Source organism: Scylla paramamosain, chromosome 18 (assembly GCF_035594125.1).
Source record: "Scylla paramamosain isolate STU-SP2022 chromosome 18, ASM3559412v1, whole genome shotgun sequence".
NCBI lineage: Eukaryota > Metazoa > Arthropoda > Malacostraca > Decapoda > Portunidae > Scylla > Scylla paramamosain.
In genome coordinates this window covers 22256130-22278901 of record NC_087168.1, presented here as the reverse complement: position 1 = coordinate 22278901, position 22772 = coordinate 22256130, and the positions used below count along the sequence as shown (strand labels likewise).

The 22772-nt window shown below is 39.9% G+C and overlaps 3 protein-coding genes across 8 annotated transcripts; 1 reads left to right on the top strand and 2 right to left on the bottom strand.

The window, feature by feature from the left end:
- Positions 1-210: 210 nt before the first annotated feature.
- LOC135109297 (inositol monophosphatase 3-like) lies at positions 211-14488 on the bottom strand. 4 transcript variants are annotated; one of them, XM_064020599.1, is made up of 7 exons: positions 14354-14488; positions 6668-6876; positions 5880-6026; positions 5378-5543; positions 4905-5056; positions 4222-4342; positions 211-2442 (listed from the first exon to the last, which is right to left on the bottom strand). In XM_064020599.1, exons 1-7 carry the CDS (start codon positions 14412-14414, stop codon positions 2180-2182), a joined length of 1119 nt encoding a protein of 372 aa, XP_063876669.1. In that variant the 5' UTR covers positions 14415-14488; the 3' UTR covers positions 211-2179. The 4 variants fall into 4 exon arrangements, with proteins under 4 accessions (XP_063876669.1, XP_063876672.1, XP_063876670.1 ...); XM_064020602.1 differs by lacking the exon at positions 14354-14488 and adding an exon at positions 8426-8661; XM_064020600.1 differs by lacking the exon at positions 14354-14488 and adding an exon at positions 8342-8482.
- On the top strand, positions 10327-16627 carry LOC135109295 (kynurenine/alpha-aminoadipate aminotransferase, mitochondrial-like). Of its 2 annotated transcripts, XM_064020597.1 has the most exons (11): positions 10327-10462; positions 11021-11112; positions 11479-11644; positions 12169-12358; positions 12707-12814; positions 13357-13503; positions 13952-14128; positions 14368-14494; positions 14956-15002; positions 15486-15641; positions 15871-16627. In XM_064020597.1, exons 2-11 carry the CDS (start codon positions 11046-11048, stop codon positions 15931-15933), a joined length of 1248 nt encoding a protein of 415 aa, XP_063876667.1. In that variant the 5' UTR covers positions 10327-10462; positions 11021-11045; the 3' UTR covers positions 15934-16627. The 2 variants fall into 2 exon arrangements, with proteins under 2 accessions (XP_063876667.1, XP_063876668.1); XM_064020598.1 differs by lacking the exons at positions 14368-14494; positions 14956-15002.
- LOC135109293 (mediator of RNA polymerase II transcription subunit 15-like) lies at positions 16620-22574 on the bottom strand. Of its 2 annotated transcripts, XM_064020595.1 has the most exons (4): positions 22436-22551; positions 22074-22172; positions 18701-18821; positions 16620-18533 (listed from the first exon to the last, which is right to left on the bottom strand). In XM_064020595.1, the coding sequence occupies exons 3-4, from the start codon at positions 18812-18814 to the stop codon at positions 16956-16958; spliced, it is 1692 nt and encodes a 563-aa protein (XP_063876665.1). In that variant the 5' UTR covers positions 18815-18821; positions 22074-22172; positions 22436-22551; the 3' UTR covers positions 16620-16955. The 2 variants fall into 2 exon arrangements, with proteins under 2 accessions (XP_063876665.1, XP_063876664.1); XM_064020594.1 differs by lacking the exon at positions 22074-22172 and having other exon boundaries at positions 22436-22574.
- Between the last annotated feature and the right edge of the window lie 198 nt (positions 22575-22772).

Here is a 22772-nt window from a genome sequence, read left to right as displayed (position 1 = left end):
TTTGTCTCCGCATGGTTAAATTTACTGTTTTGCATTAATTTTTAGTGCAATATGATTGTCCTAATTATTAAGACAGCAATGTGAGTACTAATTATGAGAACCAGCAACATAAGTCAGTAGAGAGGGAATAAGATCTGGTAGCACTCAGACCATTAATGTTGATAATTCATTTCTTATTTATAAAGGACAAGGGAAATCCACACATAAAGATTTTAAGTAAATGTGTTTATTCCTGCATTATTCAATGCCCATTCACAAGATCATACAGCCCTAACTTAGGTTACCTAAGTCCTTGGCCAGACATGTTGGGCTGGTAACCAATCTCACCACACCTTCCTGGTAAAGCAAAGGTGACAATAACACTTGCACCACAACAGTATTGGTAGGTTTGTACATCCTATAATCCTAACAGGATGGCCAAGATAAGAGTTCTATACAGCTGCAGTCAACCACCACCAAAGAGGACAGCTGGGAAATATACTGACATGATTGCTGCTAACAAGTGCAGTCTAGGAGGAATTCAATATCAGGTACAATACACTATTTATTGTACATTTATATCAACTTGGAGAGTTGGACTGGATGGGTAAAGGGGTCAACAACACTGTGACTGATATCATCATCTGATCTTCAACACTTATTTTCCAGCTAAGAGGAGACACTGCTCTATCACAAGACTTTTCAATGTATAGTGTTCATTTCAGTGCTCATAGATGACAGTCTGCCATGAACCCTCAAACTTTTCATCACAGTAGTGAAATCAATAATATTCTACTTTTCTTGAGGTTATGTGACCATCCCCATCTAAAGTATACTTTCTGAACTCCTACCTCCCATTTTTACCACAGGAGCTAGCATATGGGGCATTGTGCAAAATTCTAGTCAACCAGGTAAGGTCAGGAAATAACCTATACATGGAGCCACTGAAATAGGCACAAAAACACTGCAGGTTAAGCCTCTGTCATAGAATCAATACAACTGTGGCGACGTCCTTCCCTATTAGTAACCAACAATTTGAATTATCCATCTTTTCAAAACCTCACAGCTAGCCATTGTATAATACCTCCTTAGAAGCATCATGCAAACATGGAAAGTTTATTTAGAGGAAGGAAAAACTGTCCATGAGAGATCTTCTGAATCTTGACAGGACACTCAAGGTAATGCAAGTTCAACATGTTACCAATCATACCAAGATGATCACTGAGGCATAACTTAGCTCATCCTCAACTACATGAGCTTCCATTAAACCAAGCTGTATTAAATCAAAGCTCAACAGCCTTACATCAACAACAACCTTCACTGTTAGCTACTGTCTTTCACTGCTCAAACAAATTAACAGTGAATTGCAGTGCTCAGAAATCTTTCAGAACACAGAAAATTGTACCAAAACAGCAAATTCGATACAAAAATTTTTATCTGAATACCTGACTTTAGGGAAAATAAAATTAAATGAAAGACAGAAGATGGAAAATAAGAGAGCTGTAAGAGAATCATGCCAGGGTATAATGAGCTGCAGCTGAAATGTTGAATGAACTGAACTCCCTTTAACAATCATCCATTTAACAATCATCCTTTAACAATCAAGCCATTCCAATCCCATGGTAATGTCACAGTACTGATGAAACATGAGATTCAACACTTTCCCGTGTGCCATGCCCTGCTATACACATGCCACATATAGAGGGTAAAGGGAGACCAACATGGCTACTGTACCTCTAGAAGCCATTCAACAACAACACTTCATTAACCCTATGGAATAAATTGCTTGAAATGTGAGGGCAAAGTAGAGTTAACATGAAACACCAAGAATATTATGAAGATGATTTAAAGCCAGCATAAATATCATAAAAGATTAACAAGATAATACAAAATGAGCATAAAATACGATTAAATTCATTAAATTAATATAAAACATCAATAACATTCATTCTGTAGACCCTCCTGGCATTGGTCTTCACTTACCTATGGCACATCTATACAGTATTAACCATACGAAGAAAATTATAGATGTACTATGCCCAAGAAAACACAAGAACCCTGCAATCTGTATATAATAATTATCTCAACTAAAAACTAAAAATAATTTACCATAAATATATACAACAATATAAAAGATTATCTCGTATCAGCCTTAAATCTAGGGGATATAAATACCATGGATATGATTGCATTCAACCTATTAGCCTGCCTTCGGTGTCTTAATCCCAAGAACCTGGAGTTTCTGAAGGTAGTAACTGTGATTGGTTAGTGTGGCCAAGACACCACCTTCATTCTTATATTCCTCTTGGCTGCCATAGTCCAGATGATCCCCACCAAGAGTCGTCATGTTGCCATGGAGCGCAAAGAGTACAGCATTCCCTGCACAGAGATCCCACTTCTTGATCGCTGTCGAGTGCACATACGCATCTGCCTTTCCCTCCACCACTGCCAGGGTCTTGTAGCCTATCAAACATCAAAGACATTGCTAAACCTGCTCAGGTAAAAAAAAAAAGGTTTTGAGTGTACAGCTAGCTCTCTTCTTGATGAAGCAGTTTTCAGCACCATGGACTGCCTGGGCAGGGAATGCAAGCAGTGAGGCTAGCAGTAAATCAGCTGATTGTTAGTCAGATCACTTATTTGCATAAGTAATGTGGAGTGTGTGGAAATGGTGTTTCTCCACCATGGTTACCCACCCAGGCCAGCCGCTGTATCTGTTGTCAGGCCACATTTGGAATTTCATGCCAAGGCTAACCAACGCCTCAAAATGCATGTCAGCAGAGAACATTTTCTATTTAGAATAATCTGTACTTTCACTTGAGGGAATATCTGCAGAAACTCTTGTTATATCATATATATATATATATATATATATATATATATATATATATATATATATATATATATATATATATATATATATATATATATACACACACACACACACACACACACACACACACAGAGAGAGAGAGAGAGAGAGAGAGAGAGAGAGAGAGAGAGAGAGAGAGAGAGAGAGAGAGAGAGAGAGAGAGAGAGAGAGAGAGAGAGAGAGAGAGAGAGAGAGAGAGAGAGAGAGAGAGAGAGAGAGAGAGAGAGAGAGAGAGAGAGAGAGAGAGAGAGAGAGAGAGAGAGAGAGAGAGAGAGAGAGAGAGAGAGAGAGAGAGAGAGAGAGAGGAGGGGAAGGAGGTCTATCATATAGGAGATGGGGATGGGAATATGAGAAATGTATAAACAAGAAGGGAGTGGGGATGGGGAGGTGGACATGGGAGTGGGATTGAGAAAGGTGTGGCTGGCTTATTTTACACCTCACGACTTCTGGCCAATGATATTTACCTACTAAAATTTCTTGAGTTGACATGTCACTTTGGCTAAAAATAAGGGTAGGAAGGCTGCTTCTTCAAGTATGGAGCCTACTGTACATACACCAAATACATAATGAGTGAAGATCAATATGTGCCTTTGCTCAAAATTTACAAACACAACACTGGTGTCTGAAGTAAGCTCCTGTATCAGAATTTAACAATTCTACCAAATCAAAACAAATCAGAACAATAAAGAAATCCACATACACTTTGGCAGAATTCTGGCAGTAAATGAAAGCAAAAACAAATATTCTTCTGTTACATGTGTAAAACCAGACTTGTGCCATATATAGGACAATAAAAAAAACATGACACAGAAGAAAACAAATCAAAATCAAATAAAATCAAACACAAACCTCATTTTGTCTCACAAGAATAGAAGTCCTCCTTGCTCCTCAGTATCACAGAATATGTATATATATGTGCTCACCAAACAGCATACAAAATATAGTTTTATAGTTTTATACAAAATATAGTTTTATTTTATGTCCAAAAATCTTAGAGATATAAAGTTTCAACCTGTACCATAAACACCGACACCCATTAATTTATATTAAGGTGCCCAGAATATCATGAGGAAAGAAAGTATAAGATTACAGGAGCTATATAGGGAAGAGGAAGATATTATTGGAGCATACTTGTTTTAAAAACAAATGTACTGAGGAAACAAATATAAAAGTGCATAAATTTTGGGAAATGAGAGAAGAAAAGGAAAGAGAAAGAAAAGACAGAAGACCCAGGTAGTGAGAAGGGACATGACAGGGAGTGCCATTTCAAAGACAACACTCCCAACAAACAACCTAACTCATCTCAATAATTAAAATCGTTATCTGATGGCTCACATGGACTTTTACTTAATTACTCAAAAAAAGAACCTTACCTGCTCCTCCAGCTGGAATAACTTCAGTTTTCTCCCCAAATGCAGCAGTGGCAACTGTCTTCACATCACCAGCATGGGAGCGAGACACTATGATGCGAGCAATGTCATTTTTGATCACTCCCTATAAAGAAAGCCAAGGATGGAATCAAAAGCATTTCATCTTATCAACTCCTCTAACTGACTGTCTTCAGTCTCCCTCTCTCATCAATGCAATATTGCATCTCTTGCTACCTTCTACTGCCATTTTCATGCTGACTGCCTCCCCTCCTTCCACAGCCTCACTGCAAATTACTCTACTTTCTCTCACCTCTATTCTATTCTGTCCATCTCTCTAATGCTAGAGTTAACCATTATTCCCAATCATTCACCCCTTTCTCTGGTAAACTCTAGAACTCCCTGCTTGCTTCTGTATTTCCTCCTTCCTATGATTTGAACTCTTTGAAGAAGGAAGTTTGAAGACATTTGTTCTCTAATTTTGGATGATCCTTTTGACATCGTTAAGGACTGACACCTAAGCAGGCCTTTTTTTTTTTGACTCCTGTTGTTAGCTTTGGCCAGTGCCCCTCTTACATAAAAGATAAATAAATAAATAGTATAATTAACATTTAGTTCAACCTCATTACAATGCTTCTCCTCATTTTGTTGAATGTCTTTTTCTATTATGGGAAACCAGACAGACTAACCTGGTTTCCTGTCTGACGCAGAGCAGGGGACACACCCTTGCCCACCCAAGCCCAGGCTGTGGACTTGCTGAAAGGTTTGTGAATCACCCCAATGGTAGGATGTCCTCTCACTGCCACACACACCATGGTGGTCACATACTCCTTCAGGTTTTCTGAAAGTGCCACAATAATTATTAATTTCTTCAGCACTGTTATCATTCAACAAGCTAACTGGAGCAGGTAGCGATATGCATTCAAAATGTGGAGATGATTAAAATGAGTTCTAAAAGCTAAGAAAATGAGTCCTGTATGATTGTAACAAAGGAATTATATCATTATATCACAGAGCTAAGCATACAACCACCATCCCAAACACAGAAGACCTCTAACATCAAACACAAATCATTTTTTTCTCTTTCTTTTAATTAAGTAGCAATCACATGTAAAATTCACATCATATAATCCAAATTCAGAATCACATCAAGTAAACCGACCTGTGTACTCCTGGGTGGCATCCAGAGGGTCAATCCAGACCCGAATGTCTCCAGCTGGAACCATCTGGTCTTCTACTATAGCTGCCGTCACCTCAGGATGGATGAGAGCAGCTGGAGACACAGAGGACACATCCACATCACTGAGGCTGTGCTCCTCTGAAATTATCTAAGAAATATTTCATTAGTTTTCCTTTTCTTCTTTTTTAAGAGTGGCACTGGCCAAGAACGATAAAAGGATAAAATAAAACCCCTCTGAGAGTGCCATTTTAAAAAATAAAGATTACAAGTATTATCCAAAACTGGAGGATTAGTGTCTTGAAACCTCCCTCCTGAAATAATTCAATCATGAAACACAGAGGCAGGTAGGAGTTCCAGTTTACCAGAAAACAGGGTGAATGACTGAGACTACTGGAGTTTAATAAGGTTTTTACTATACTTACAAATCCTCCACTTACAATGAGACAGACAAATTCTTGGCTGCTGCACAGATTCCCTCACTTACCTTGATGGCAGGGAAGGATTTCTGAAGGGAGAAGAACATTGTAAGATGGGACTTAATGTCTCCATCAGTCACCGGATCATTGGCTCCCTCTTTCGTCTTACCCTTGCTCTGTTCATGCAAGGTGGCTGCCTCACGAACATCATATACCTGTGAAATCACTTGATTGAGCAAAGTTATATCAAAAGTTTATCATGATTACTGATTTTTCACAATTTCCACAGTGGTCATACTAAACACTATCTATCTACACATAAGATCAACAATCCCACACTGGGTAGCCTACACAAAGCACCACACACTCACACACACATTCACACTCTTATCCCTGTCAGCCCCTGGTGAAATGGGATAGTCTTGTGGACCACCCTACTACACCCCAGGAACTTAGGCATATACTAAACACAATATTGTATGAAAAAATGCATATAAGTGGAAAATAAAGTAAGAATAAAAATTAGACAAAAATACTACAAGAGTTAATTAAAACACTGTAGACATGATGAAAAAAAGTTAAAAAATATAAAAGAAATATACCTATGAGCACAGCATAACACACTGCAACACATTACCATCATCCATACATAAATAATATTCTCAAGTAGGTGATGTATTCTATACAGATACTTTCAACTTATAAAACACAAGACATCTCTCATTGTATCAGTATATAATCCACAACATTAAGTGTGTAACTCTGCCAATCTGCCAATCAAAATGGCAAGGATCAGCAACACAGTATTGAGAAAATAATTAAAAACAGCAAGAATGACTAACACAGGCCAACTTACAACTCTACCCCCTCGTTCGGCAGCATCAATAGCTGCTGACAGTAAGCTCCTTAGACTGACGACTTCTCTCTTGAACTCTGTGTTGTTGCCATATTTGTAGAGAAACACCACCATCACCATCAACGTCATCAACACACACACCCCACACTTGTTGACACGTACAGATGCCCCCAAATTCATTGTAGGATTTGGGATCTCTCTCTTATCATCTGAAAGTGAGGTACATTTACTTTAGTACATTCACATACAGTACTGATTGCTATCGTCTATTGTTCTGGAAGCGAAGTCATCCATTCATCAGGAGACGAGAACATAAGAAGAGAGGAAAATACAGGAAGCTCCAAGAAGCCTTCAGACCTACATGTGGCGGTCCCTAATGAATCATTACTAACAACCTGATTACCGAGTATATTCCATTGATCCACCACTCTATTTAAAAACCACTAGGTAGATGAATGGAACAGACTCTCAGTAATCAGTGGTCTAAGTTGAGGAATCACACACAGTGAATAAGCAACTGTATATAAAACTTACGAAACTGCATGTGGTTGTTTGCAGACCATACAAGCCAACTAGGGACTGTGCACAGCAGGTAGCAGGCTGTGAATGGCAATCAAGAGACTCCATGTGACGATAAGGAGACTCTAGATGACAGTAATGTGAATGTACATAGCTATCTTATCATTTTTTTTTCTCACATATTTACTTATTTGATTGGGAAGCTTAATTTATATACTACTACAGAAGCCCAACTTTTCCCAAGCTTGTTAGGAACAGAGAAGACGATAGGATGTATTGTGTAGTTTTACCAGTTAGGATAGTATAATTAGAGATGTGAAGGGAAGAGCCCCACAACTAGCAAAGCTAGTGACTTCAAAAGATTAGGATAGCATAATGGAAGGTATGGGGAGGCAGATATTCTGTGTTTGTTGACTATTTCTAAGGATTTCCCCCAAAGTGGTGTTTCTCTCCAGACTTTTGAGGTTTACCAAATTTGGCCTATTTTGGCCTCCTCCCCACCCTAAAACCCTACTTACCTGCCAGTCTGCTTGTCTTGTAGAAGGGTTGAAATAGAATACATAAGGAACCACTATTGATAAGATCCACCAATTGAAAATATTATAACATTTGTGTTTTCACCTGAGAGTTAAGTGAAGGTTACATTAATTCATTACTTTAATTTCCCTGTTGATCTATAACCTTGAGTAGATCATGATTTGAAATATATATATATATATATATATATATATATATATATATATATATATATATATATATATATATATATATATATATATATATATATATATATATTTCAAATCATGATCTACTCAAGGTTATAGATCAACAGGGAAATTAAAGTAAAGTTTCGTCCAAGCTTAGAAATTAGAAAAAGACCCTGTGACCTGACACACACACACACACATCAAATTCTAATATACCACATGTTTCGTTCTGGCCTAGAGGTTAGAAAGAAGGACCCTGTGACCTGCAAACCCTAACCTACTGTCCTACTCCTTACTCAATACCCGACACACACACACACACACACACACACACACACACACACGAGGTCAACACATTAAAATCTATCAAACAGACCACCACAGAAGTTTCGTCAAAGCAAATTAGAGACCCTGCAATCCCCCAGACCTATACTGTCCTATTTCTTACTGAGTGCCATGAAAGACGCGGAGAAGCAGTGTTACGGTGCCACCCTCACGTTGCCAGAGTGGTGGCGTGGCACTTCCTTCTTACCTGTGTATTCATTAGGGGGCCGCGTCACCTGTACCACCTGTCCTTCCGTCCCTTCCTCCTCACACGCTCGTCGACAGTCGACACATCACCACTTCGTCCCTCTCCTCTTCCTCTTCTTGTGTCCTTTATCACTTCTTCCTCCGCTGCCTTCTTTTTGTTTTTACTTTTTTTTTACTCTCTCTCTCTCTCTCTCTCTCTCTCTCTCTCTCTCTCTCTCTCTCTCTCTCTCTCTGTGTGTGTGTGTGTGTGTGTGTGTGCCGTTTACTCAACCAAAATTAATGTCTCAACTCCCACAAGACTCCATCAGCTTGCTAATTCAACCCTAATTATCAATGTATACATTTCACAGCGAATTATCGTAATTACACAGGCTGTCTCTATTGACATTGATTTATTTTATTTTATCTATACTGCTTATTTATTTATCTTTATATCCATGATAAAAAAAATACTACGAATATATGAATAAGAATGCAATACAGTGGCCCTGAAGATAACTAAGTAATATTCAATATATCCACACATGACGGGGCATGAGTTGCAGATCAACAACATCCATGTCCTTGCATCATACAAGCTGAAGATCTCAGTTTTTTACTTTTTTTTCTGTATTGTAGCTACCTGCCTTGTGCAGTATTGTTTAATATTAAAAATTTATATAAGTATTATAGCACTGTATTGGCCAACACGTATATATATATATATATATATATATATATATATATATATATATATATATATATATATATATATATATATATATATATATATATATATATATATATATACTGCAGTTTTTCGTTGAAAAGTATTCCCTTTGATCTTGTGATGATGTACACTTTTCTGTTTGTTTGGAATTTGCCTTCCGGTGTTGTAACAGAACATGGCAGAGGTGGGATAGATAAACGGAGGGATAAGTTCGCTAACAGAGACGCCTTCACCGGGAATCGAACCTGCCGGACCGCCACGGTTCTCTCCGTCACGCCACCAGTCTGAAGATAAGTATTCACCTGCTCACCGAACTCTTAATGATTTTTGGTTGACCTCGATTGTCCTGGCAATTCAAGTACCGCTTCTGCTAAATAGGTTAAAACATGCAAAACGAATCCGAGTTATATTTCAGAATTAGACTACGCAAGGCCGCTTTGTACTGATAGCGACGCCACGCTTGGCACTCCAAGCTGACTGTGCAAGATCCCATGAGGGGGTTTCAATAAACTGAGAAAATAATCTGATACGGTCTAAATTTTTCATTTATTTCCGTGCAGTTCTTGAATGAGATGATGATATTCTCCAAACTTTTCATAATAATTAAAAGCTAATATCATGTATACTCATTTCTTTTTTTTTCTTTTTTTTTCTTTTCTTTTTAATGACTACAGTGAGCATTGGCACTCTTCCTCCTTCCTCGGAGTCCAGAGAGCAGTCTCTTATCGCTGTAACCAAGTAACTGTGTAAAAACAGCTCATTTTTTTTTTTTTTTAATTGTTAGCAGACATCTACCAGTGTGAACAATAACATAGCAATCACTACACAAACGAGAGAGAGAGAGAGAGAGAGAGAGAGAGAGAGAGAGAGAGAGAGAGAGAGAGAGAGAGAGAGAGAGAGAGAGAGAGAGAGAGAGAGATTCTTAATTCGCCTTCAGGTTCCTACCCTGTACATCAAGAAGATACAATGAAATGTTGTTTTGTGGGATCACGTTCTTTGTAAAAAAGGTGTATTAAGGTGTACAGTATCAGGCGGCGCATTACTCCCCCAACAAGAGAGAGAGAGAGAGAGAGAGAGAGAGAGAGAGAGAGAGAGAGAGAGAGAGAGAGAGAGAGAGAGAGAGAGAGAGAGAGAGAGAGAGAGAGAGAGAGAGAGAGATTCTTAATTCGCCTTCAGTTTCTTACCCTGTACATCAAAAAGACACAATGAAATGTTATTTTTGTGGGATCACGTTCTTTTCAAAAAACGGTGTATTCACGTGTACAGTATCAGGCAGCGTCTCACTCACCGACAAGCTCCCACGGCAACCGCTCATAATTTACTGTGAAGGTACAAGTATCTTATTTATTTATTTTTTTCACAATCAGTCTTCAACTTTGTGTTACTTGCTTCATTCATGTCCATCTTTAAAAAGTTTCATATCATTAAGACTGATTTGAAAACTATATATATATTTATAACATAACGTATTTTCTTATCTCATAAAGAGTAAGAATTTAGGAAGGCTGCAAAAAGACAGGAGGCCTACATGTGTGTTCATTAAATAGTCAGCGAACGCCGAACATTACGTCGCGACGGCACACGCTACTCGTGGAGCGAGTTTTGCTTAATGAAACTTGGGGATTTTTCCTCCCCACTCACGCCTCTAGAAACAATGGCCAGTATACCAATGTTAATATTCATTGTTGCTATGGGCGTGAATGAGGAAAGATGCAACTGAGATGCCAATAAGTCAGTTTGTCTCAGCCCATTTTTTATGCTTGCCGATACTGACAGGCATTAAGCAAAACGCATTTCCCGAGTAACCTGTGCCGTAACGCAAGATCGGCGTTCTTTGGCTGTATTTTTGTGAGAGTACTCCATCATATTTCCATATATCTCGCTCAGGAGAGAGAAAAGCTGCAACGCAGAGATGAATTATATCAGTTACTTCAGCAATGCATCAAAGAAGCAGACGATGCCATTCCTCATCAAAACCAGTGAGTATTCGCAGAGATGAGACAGTGATGCAGTGTATGTACTATCACTACAAAATATTTTAAGTGCTCTCTCTCTCTCTCTCTCTCTCTCTCTCTCTCTCTCTCTCTCTCTCTCTCTCTCTCTCTCTACATTAAATTTAGTTAAATCACTCCCTTGCCTTGTACCGGAGTCGATTACATTCAACATTTCAACTGGCTGTAGTGGAAATTATGTGGGTTTTCAGGGATGTTTTCGTGATTCCAGTGGTAGTTTAACAATGAATCTGTACCATCAGTGAGAAAAATACACTTAGGAACTTGACTAATCATTAAACTCTGTGGTATTTGCTTCAGGACTTGTACAGTAATAGTATCATGTGTTTTCAGGGACGGAACTCGGGGATATGAAAACAATCATGAATTTAGCTTCAGGATTGCCGAATCCAGAATTCTTTCCCCTCAGGGAGGCGACATTCTCTCTCAAAGATGGTAAAGTCATACATGTACCGCAGGATCTGATTAACGTGGCTTTGCAATACGGGTCTCCTGCCGGGTAAGTATGCAGAGATTTTTTTTTTTTTCATTGAATATAGTAAATCTTATAATAGTTGCAATAGAGCATTTTAAAGGCCATCATAGATAATCACTTCACTAAATACTATTATATGACTTAGAATTCTATCTCGTGCGGCAAAGTAGAAGTTGCGACATGGCAGCTATAAAAGGAAGGAAATAGATCTACGCACAGGAGTTGAGTGGAAGAAAGTCAGTTAAAAAGATAGAGGTAGACGGAGGAGTTAGTAAAAACTTCAGAGGAGAAAGGAAGGGATGGGTTGAGCTAGGATCGAGACTGAAGTTAAGAGGAATGGAGTTTTGCTAAGAATTCAGGGGAGGAAGGCTTAGATTCAGTTAATTGGGTTATGAGGGAGGTCAGAGTAAAAAAAAATTATTTTTTTTTACTTGACAACTATGGAAACTTTAAAGTGCAACAGAAAAACGAACAGAAGGTTAGAACATCAACTAGCTACTACATTATGGTAACAATTTATTTGCCTTTCATTTCTACCCTGGACGCAGAATGCCCCAGTTAGTGGATCAACTGATGACAATGACTGCGGAGTTATTGGCGCCTCCACACATGGACGGGCGAAAGGTGTTGGTGACAGCGGGGGCAAATGTTGCAAGTTACATTATAGCACAAACCTTTATCGATCCTGGCGACTATGCATTTATTCCAGAAATGGCCTACCCGCATATCCATCACGTAGTAAGTCCTTGCGTTACCTTGTTGGCCGTATTCTCAAACATTTTGGGTCATCTCAGTAATATTTTAACGTAGGGCTGTAATGGAAGTTGCTGAAATTTTCAAGGATATTTTCATGATTTTTGTGGTAGTTCAATAAGACTTCTGGCATCACCAATGGGAGAAAACGTTAGCGAAAACCCAACTTTTGGTGGCCTTTGAAATTAGACCAGAAGGGAGAACAAATGACGTTTGAGAAAACGAGTATGTTATGTATGCTCCTTCATTTTGACGATTTTATAAGTTTTCTCATAGCATAGTGATGCCACCTAAGTAGTTCGCGAATTATTATTATTTTTTTTTTTCATGCAGTTTAAAGATGCCGAAGCGAGGATTGTGCCTGTCCCTAGTGACGATGGCGGCATACGACCTGACATGCTGAGGGAAGCCCTGGAGAAGAGTTCCGATGGCCGCCGCAAGGTAGTACTTTAGTGATTAAGGGGTAGACAATGATTCCAGAAATTAATATATTGATAAAGGTCTATTATGGCCCAAGCGCGTGGTACTGTAGTGACCAGGGAGTAGACAATGATTCCAGAAATTAATACATTCATAAAGATCTTCTATGGTCTCTAAGAGACTACACTTTGTCAGGAGTTCAGGGAAGGTCTCTGGCATTTATTCCACTTGCAGATGACTTTTTTTTTTTTTTTTTTTTTTTTTATGACAGTCATTACAGTTATGGTGAACAAGTGTTCAATGAAACAAAGGAAAAATCAGGAGTAAGTCAACCTGACGGATGACAGTACGAAGAGGGCGTGAGAAGTGTTGTTGAATCTTTGCAGCTCCAAGGACTACCGCAAGGAATGTAGCACTTACCAAGACCAAGAAACTAAGAATAAAGTCTCCCGGTCTTGGCACTTACTATAAGAAAAAAAAAAAAAAAAACGGGCAAAGGTTCTGCGTGGACTAACATATAAGAGTAGAAGTGTGAAAAGTGCTGTTTAATTTTTGTCTTTCAGCTAATGTATATAGTACCGCATGGAGATAACCCTACTGGCATCACTATGAGCGAAAACAGAATGCGGGAACTCTACAGCTTGGCGTGCGAATATGACTTTCTCATCATGGAGGATGACCCATACTACTTCCTGCAATATGATCCCCAGGTAATTGTCGTATCTTCTCCCCTTAACCTTTGCTTGCATTGCTTTATTTAAATGTTAGATGCGTTGGTTTTTAATTCGTTTTTTTTTTTCCTTCTTTTTATACATCAAGTTATTTTGCTTCCTTTAGACTCACCGTATTCTGATATACTTCTGCCCCAACTTCCGCTATTTTCACTATCAAAGTTGAAGTGATACGGGTTTTCAAGGATTTTTTTTTTTTTTTTTTTTACGGTTCTAGTGTCAGATTACTCGTATTTCTACACTGTTAACTGGAGAAACACTTTCAAGAATCCGGTTAGTCATCTCTGTGGCCTTGGGAAAATACTCATAATGAGAGGGCAGTCCGTTTCAGAATACGGGTCTGTCAGTACTGGAGACGGTGTTGAACTTGAATTAAGGCTGCTGAGTGAAACATGCTAATTATACTGCCTCTTTTCTTCCTGATTAGGTCAGTTCATCTTTCCTGAGCCTGGACACAGAGGGGCGAGTGCTACGTGTGGACACATTCTCTAAAACTATAGGAGCTGGTGTGCGGCTCGGCTACATAACGGCTGATCAACCCTTCGTGGACAAATTAACGACAATGCATTCATTTATTATGACTCATGCTTCACCCTTCTCCCAGGTACGTGAACATAATACATGACCTGGAGAAGGACTGCATCTAACGTTTAGGTTCTACGTAGGGGATGTTACTGCTATCTCCAAGAGCTTTCATAATTCTAGTGACAGTTTGATAAGGACTCTACATCGTCATTAGGAGGAAAACGTGATAACTCGATTAATCATCTTTGTGTCCTTTGATAGCAGTCTTGATGGGAATATGAGCACGAATAACTGTATGACTTACTGATTTGCTGCCAGGTTTTCGTTTCTGAGCTCTTACGCTGTTTGGGCCACGAGGGTTTCATAGAGATGGCCAAGAGCAACGCCAAGAAGTATAAACAATTACGTGATGTGGTATTGCAAGCAGCCACCAAACACTTGACTGGTGAGTGGTGATTCCCTTCAGACTGATAGAGGGGCTTATCAGAGTGCTGCGCCGTATGGCCGATGTTGTTGCTGTCTTCATCCTCTAATAAATTTACTGATCAAAAGTAAATGTGTGGACATCTGAAAGTTTTGAATGACACAATTACACCTTTTGTTGTAAGTTGTCTTTCAGAATTTTGCTAAAAACTTTCACTAGCCCATTTTACTGAAGTTGAGGAGAAACCATAGCCTGCAGAATTAAGATTGAGAAACCATCTACTTAGTGTCTTGCACTCAGTATTCCCTTAGTACCCAATAGTAGCATGTGCATGCCCAAAGTTAACAATGCAATGTTGATAATAAAGTTGAACACTCAGTTTTAAATTCTCCATCTAAGAAGTGGTTACATTCATATTTCTATGTCCATTTAAGTATATTAATCTTTTTTTTTTTTTTTTTTTTTTTTTTTTTTACGTGCAGGTCTGTGCGAGTGGAGGGTGCCAAACGGAATGTTCTTGTGGTTGAAGGTATGGTGCCACATGAGCGCCTTAACTTAAGAAATTGAGCACACAAGGGAAGCTGCAAGAAGCCAGTCTTTAAAAGTTCTTTAAGTGGTGTAGGACATGACGTAAGCAAAATTCTGAGGGTCAGTACTCTGGGTTGAACAAGAAATAATGGGTTTAACCTTGAAAAGAGATAGAAAAGAATTGGTTCTCAAATAGAATGTTGGATCAATGGAATAGTATCAGTAATCAGGTTGTTAGTGTTAAATCATTACATAACTCGAAAAGATGATACAAATTTATGGTAAGGATAGTAGCTGGAAATACATAGATGTTTCATACAAGGACTGCCACATGTAAGCCTGATGGCTTCTTGTAGCATCCCTTTTCAGGTTTGTTTTTTTTTAATCATGTCATTTTAACACATCTCTGCAACAAATGTAAATTTAAAATTGCTTCTTTTACATATTCCACTTGCATAAGTTTATTCTATGCATATTCTCTCAGGTTCTGGGACTCAAAGATGTGACCGAGACGGTAAACGTGTGTTGCTCTAAGGGCCTATTATTTGTGCCAGGATGCCAGTTCATGGTTGATTCAACTCAACCTTGCCCATACATCAGAATGAGCTTCTCCCTGATAACCCCAGAGTCAGTAGACAAGGTAAGCACTGGAGGGAGTGAATACAAAAGAAGAGTCAAAGCAATTTACAAGCATCAGACAAATATCTACATTTCCCTCCCTCTGTCTCGCCCTATCTCATTTATACTAAAATTTTGTTCTATTTATTCTCATCTAATTAAATAATTTCCAACTTTTCTCTGCTCTTCCCACCTCTCTGCCTTATCAGCCCTTGAGAGAGAGAGAGAGAGACTAAAAATTCTCTTTGCAGGTATTCCAGATTCTAGCAGATGTCATCCGGGAGGAACTGAAGAGGACTACATCAGGAAACTGACTCAAATCACTATTCAGTTCAATGATTGATTAACTTCAATTAACTTCAAGCAATCACATACACAACTGTACACATGTAATAGTATAACAAAGTATTAGTTTGTGGAAGCAGATCTTAATTAATAGTAACAAAGTATTAGTATGTGTAAGATCTTAATTAATAATCTTGATAAAGGCATTTCTCAGGAAACTGCAGCACTTTTCACAAAACAAGTCTATTGGATATCTTTGTAGAAATAAAGGGAACAAACAAGCTTCACACACACACACACACACACACACACACACACACACACACCTTTAGGATTAATGTTAAGTATTTCCCCACCCCCCTCTGTACATTTTCAGTTTTTTAACTGCCTAAATGATAAACCGTTTATTATTATTGTTATTATATTATTATTATTATTATTACACATACAGCAAAGCAAATGGGCAAGCCTCTTAATGTGTAGCCCTGTTCACCTACCAGCAAGTAGGTATGGGATGTAAGCGATGTAACCTGAGGAGCTGTAACCTTGCTGTCCCAGTGTGTAAGTGGTCTCAGTCCTACCCAAAGATCAGCCACTATGAGCTCTGAGCTCTTTCCGTAGGGTAACAGCTGGCTTGGGTGACCAGCAGACGTCTGTAGGTGAATCACACACACACACTTTCCAAGACTAAATAATGGTAAATAAAACACCCATGTATCAAAAGTTATGTTTCACTGTTCCTGGCTTTTCACTTCAAGAAGACATATAGTGCAGTATTAACAGTGATCTACACTTCCCATCCTAGCTAATTCACAGCTCCATATGAGACTCACAAACTTCTTTCACCTCTCTTTACATTTCTTCATACTCATTAAATTTCAGTGGGATTTCCTATCTAATTTCTCTGGTAAGTTTTACTGTCACACTGGCTTACTCTGGTCTTAACAACACAATACTGTTATACTCAGTTATTCACTGATGTCATATAATTTCAACTCCATCAGATTTCTTTACACTATGTCACAGGTTCATTTATCTGATTCACAAGACATTAGACAGGGGAGGCAATTGTCAAGGCTGTAGCAATAGTGGATGTGAGAGGAGGTTGTGGAGAACAGGCTTGACGCACACTCATCTCCCAGCTGTGCAGCATCATAGTGAGAGAACAGTGTGGTGGCATACTCTGAAGTCGTTCATTCATGCTCTCACGGATGCTGTGCAGAAACTCGGTGCTCTCATAGTCAACAGCCAACAAGTGGCAACGGGGAGGCTTGTCTGGGTATGAGGCAGGCACTGTGAGGGTGATGGGAGGAACACATGGTAAGTTAGGGTCATCCAGCTGGCATATCAGTGTCAATTCATCACTTCCTGGTGGCATCTGGCAGTCAAGATTAATCCTAAAGCGGGCATTAAGTCGAGCCACCTCTCCCTGTACAATGTCACTGATGTCAGGCGTCTCTGGGGGAGGCTGAAGGGGGCGAGTGGCTGGGGCAAGAGATGCTGGGTGTGTGGAGTAGGTTGGTCCTAGAAGAACAGAGAGGGCTGGGGAAAGTGTACGGTGCAGAGTGTGAGCTGCACATGGAGACTTGAGCACTGTTGTTAGCACCTCCTCTAAGGCAGCACTGCAGGTCTCCATACTGGGTGGTACTGGTGCCTCAACCTCATTCTCACGAATTTCAAGACGTTCAAGAACCTTCTCACACTTTATGAGTGTTTCCATTGGCATGCGGCGTGTGGGATTCTGCAGCATGTCATATAATTGCTTCATTTTTTTAGATTTATCACCTTCATCATTACACATGCGTTGAATCATACGACCGAGAGGTGCCACATACTTCTTGAGGCGGCGTAGTTTCTCCATGTAAGCGGCCTCCTCCACCTGGCTGTTGGACATGGCTGCGGGTGCTGGAGATGGCTGCTGTGTCTGTCCTGGAGTGTTTATCATCCCTCCAGGAGATGGTGCCCCTAGGTGACCCACTCCACGACCCATACCTCCACTATTACCTCCTCCAGCAGGAGAAGGAACCATGCCTGAGGATGGTGAGGGACTGACAAATGCAGGGGATGCTTGGTTGTTGGGTGCTGACAATGAGGGTGCAGGTGAAGCACTGGTAGGGGTTGGAGTCCCCTGGCGAGGAAATCCTGGGGAAGGAACACGAGGTTGCATAGTGGCAGCAGCTCCAACTCCACGTCCAACCACTTGACCCATGGGTGTGTTTCCCCCAGACTGAGCAGCCATTGTCATCTGGATTTGCGTCATCTTACCTTGCTGGCCACCTAGCTGAGACATGGTTAGGGCAGGTTGTTTCTTCCCCACACCTGAGATCTGCATCTCACTCATGCGTCGGTTGTTAGCTGGCCAATTTCCCATCTCACCTCCCTGTGTTGGAAGATTAGGTGGCATTGGTTGCCCAATCCTAGGTGACCCATGCATACTCATGGCATTATTCATCATAGGAGCATTTGGCCCGTTTATCTGAGAAGGTCCAGGATGGCGGTTAAGAATTTCAGGAACGTGAGGATTATTGTTGGCTTGTGTGCTGCTTTGGGTCATCTCCTGCTGCATGTGCATCATTATGCGTGTCATCAGCTGCACATACTCTTCCTTCTTGGTGGCTCTTTGAAACACCTGGAAAAAGTCATTAGTTTTCAGTATTTTCTTCTGACCAAATAAAAAATAACTGATAAACAGATGAATTAATGCACTTGAAAAAGCACAGGCAAATCATATAATTAGCTTTACAAGTGAACTCTGGAATCACATCTGTATTATTAGTTTTGTTCAGTCTTGAGTACCTGAAGCTCAATTTCATGAGCATTTCTTTGGTTTCCAGGAATCTGCCGAATAATGTCCTCCAACTGCATGATCACTTTTTGCCGATAGGTCCAAGACTTCCAGTCGTCCCCCATTTTGATCCTTCAAGAGCAAGGTGAAAGTTAACAAGTAGTATAGTTCGCTGGATGAGATCTAAGATATTCAAATGATTCATAATAGCACAACCTAAAAGACAAATCTTTTACTAAGCTGCTTGAATACAAAGCAACAATATCAAACCTTAAGTGAGCATAATAGAGTGAAGAGAACTATGTAATAACAACGAATGTCATTACAATACTCAATACTTTCAAGACATTTTCACTTGAATAGCCTGTATATTATCAATAATACCTTCTACTCATACTTAGGAGCAGTATACTTATATGGAATAATGAATATGTTCTATTACCACTCTCCTATGTATGTGGCAGTGGTGGCCAGGGGTGGTTCTGCTATCACACTTTTTTTTTTTTTTTATGTAGGAAGGACACTGGCCAAGGGCAACAAAAATCTAATAGAAAAATATGCCCACTGAAATGCCAGTCCCATAAAAGGGTCAAAGCAGTGGTCAAAAATTGATGAATAAGTGTCTTGAAACCTTCCTCTTGAAGGAATTCAAGTCATAGGAAGGTGGAAATACAGAAGCAGGCAGGGAGTTCCAGAGTTTACCAGAGAAAGGGATGAATGATTGAGAATACTGGTTAACTCTTGTGTTAGAGAGGTGGACAGAATAGGGGTGAGAGAAAGAAGAAAGTCTTGTGCAGCGAGGCCACGGAAGGAGGGGAGGCATGCAGTTAGCAAGATCAGAAGAGCAGTTAGCATGAAAATAGCGGTAGAAGACAGCTAGATATGCACCATTGCAGCAGTGAGAGAGAGGCTGAAGACAGTCAGTTAGAGGAGAGGAGTTGATGAGACGAAAAGCTTTTGATTCCACCCTGTCTAGAAGAGCAGTATGAGTGGAACCCCCCAGACATGTGAAGCATACTCCATACATGGACAGATAAGGCCCTTGTAAAGAGTTAGCAGCTGGGGGGGTGAGAAAAACTGGTGGAGACGTCTCAGAACACCTAACTTCATAGAAGCTGTTTTAGCTAGAGATGAGATGTGAAGCTTCCAGTTCAGATTATAAGTAAAGGACAGACCGAGGATGTTCAGTGTAGAAGAGGGGGACAGTTGAGAGTCATTGAAGAAGAGGGGATAGTTATCTGGAAGGTTGTGTCGAGTTGATAGATGGAGGAATTGAGTTTTTGAGGCATTGAACAATAACAAGTTTACTCTGCCCCAATCAGAAATTTTAGAAAGATCAGAAGTCAGGCGTTCTGTGGCTTCCCTGCATGCGGTGGTGTTCTACAGATTGAAAATTAGATCTTAGACCGCGAATGTTGCAGAAGTTAATGAAGAAAAAGTTGAGGGGGGTGTCAAGACACTTAGGGTCGTCGACAGAAAGGCAGTCCGACCTGGGGACATTTATGGTCCCTTTCCCAGATAGGGACTCCGAGGCTGGTGTAGGAGTCGCCATGATGATTTTAAAATTTTTGAGTGAAGGGTGTGTTTGTTATTAGGTGCTTGTAGTTTTGTGTGGAGGAAGAGAGTTGTCTTTAGAGGGCAGGCTGTGACTGCCCCCTTGTGTTGTGAGACACAAAGGGAAACGTTCAGTGAGGTCACAGTTGGGTTTAATAATAAGTTCACAGCACCCCCTGAACAGTGCTTTAAACCTCACTGGGAGTAATTATCGTTTCGGCAGGTGTCTACTGCCTCCTCCAGCACTCGTGATAAACGTGGGTCCCCCACTTCAGTCTGTGGAAGGTACATAATTCATGATAAATCTTTAAAAATCAGTCAGCATTATAAATGATTTGTGGTAATATATATATATATATATATATATATATATATATATATATATATATATATATATATATATATATATATATATATATATATATGGGGTTCAAATTACTCAGAATGAGAAGCTCTATCAGATTAGGAGAGTAAGAAAAGCCATGTTGAGACTGGTGAAAGATTGAAATAATACCAAACTGATAAGGTAACCAGCCAGGTGAGTAAAATGTTGAGATAAAAATGAGGCAGAGAGAAGCACACCAACCAAGGACTGTCATATTTCTTGTTTCTTGTACTCTAGAAAGTTTAAGTATGTAATGTGAAAGTGAGAAGAATGATTAAATTTACTTTTACAGGAATCTAGGCAGAGAAGCGAGCAAGACACATACATAAGGAAGAGGTGGCTTATTTCAGTACCCCTACAAAGAATCTAATCTAACTATCTAAGTATCTAGATAACCTAACCCTTCTCTTAACCCTGCAGGTGTAACTAATTCACCCTGCAAGCCACAAAATTAAATGGGGTGCAAAAAATCATGGGACAGAATAAATTAAAAACAATTGGTGAAAAATTTTTTTCATTGCATTTGTTTGTCTGTCCATCTGCTAATCTATCTCAGCCACCACTAGTTACAACACCACAAGAACAAGTAAATCGGCCGATTAATCTATTGTTACAAGTGTGGGGTTCAGGAGGTTAGGATGTTGGGTTCATGCATATATGTGTGTGTGTGTGTGTGTGTGTGTGTGTGTGTGTGTGTGTGTGTGTGTGTGTGTGTGTGTGTGTGTGTGTGTGTGTGTTTGAAAATCACATCATCTGCTTGTCATGAGAAAACAAAAATTAATGTTTACAAATACATGGATGAAGATGCAATTACAGCACTTCATGCAACACTAAAGGCAAAGGTAGACAACCTTCCTGGGGCATGGATACATCAAGAATATACAGGAATTATGGCAGATGGATGCAAAGTGGTCGAGTGTGAGTCATGTTATGAATACTATTGTACCACACTCCTTGTCTTGGAACAACACAAAATTATAAAGCCTCATGGAGTTGTCCTAAATGTAATCCAGTCTTCCAATCAAAAAGATGAGAACATTTATTAATGCTCTTCTAAAATCAGTGCTTTTTAATTGCTTTTTAAGAATTACTTTAACATTATGCTGTGCTGCCTATTGGTGAGTACTCTCCCATATAAATTCAACACTCCAGTACTACACAAGTGCTAATAAATTACTACAATACACAAACTAGTATAATTCTTATGAAGAAAAATTCCTATATTTTTTAAAAATTTCCCTTTGATTATGCAATTCCGTAAAATATTGTTTTCTATATTAGGATGAAAATGGCCTAGAGGAGGAAAAATAGCCTAGGTCTGAAATTACCCCCTCCCCCGGGGGAAAAAACAGCCCGAGCTGTTATTCTCGAGGGGAAATCAAGGCTATGCTAATTTTCCAAGGAAGGAGGGAATTTCAGTCTGTTGGGGAAAAATTTACTGCTACCTCGGGTGTAGGTGAGGTGATTGGATAGTTGCACTGGGGCAGTCAGGCCAGACAGGATCAGCCGAAGCGCCAGCACCTCTCTTCCTCTCACTGCTGTACCTGTTCCCAATATTAGCAGTAATAAACACGAGGGAACACCGCTGTCTTTTCCTGAGCCTGACAATACGTGAGAGAGAGAGAGAGAGAGAGAGAGAGAGAGAGAGAGAGAGAGAGAGAGAGAGAGAGAGAGAGAGAGAGCCCACTTGCATCCTGCCAAGTGGGTTTGTTACTACCACCCTTCAACCAAGGGCCACCGACACCTTTGGTAAGGCTGAGGGCGTAAATCTATCACTACTTATTCAAAGAAGGGTGTGCCAATTTACCTTGAATAGTAGAGTTGATCGCCTCTGACAGACCTACCAACCCAATCCCGACTTCCGTCCACCACCAGCGACTACTGACTGACGGAAGCTGGTCAAGACGGCCCTCCCCCACGGCCCCGTGTTTACCAGGACGGCCCCGTGTGTTTACCAGGACGGCCCCGTGTTTACCAGGACGGCCCCATTTTGTAGGACGATAATAATATTACATTCTCAATTCTCACACATACATACCAATTACTGGGAAGTTACTGGGGTTTTCAAGGGTGTTTTCATGGTTCTAGTTTAACAGGCTGTAGTGGAAGTTACTGGGGTTTTCAAGGGTGTTTTCATGGTTCTA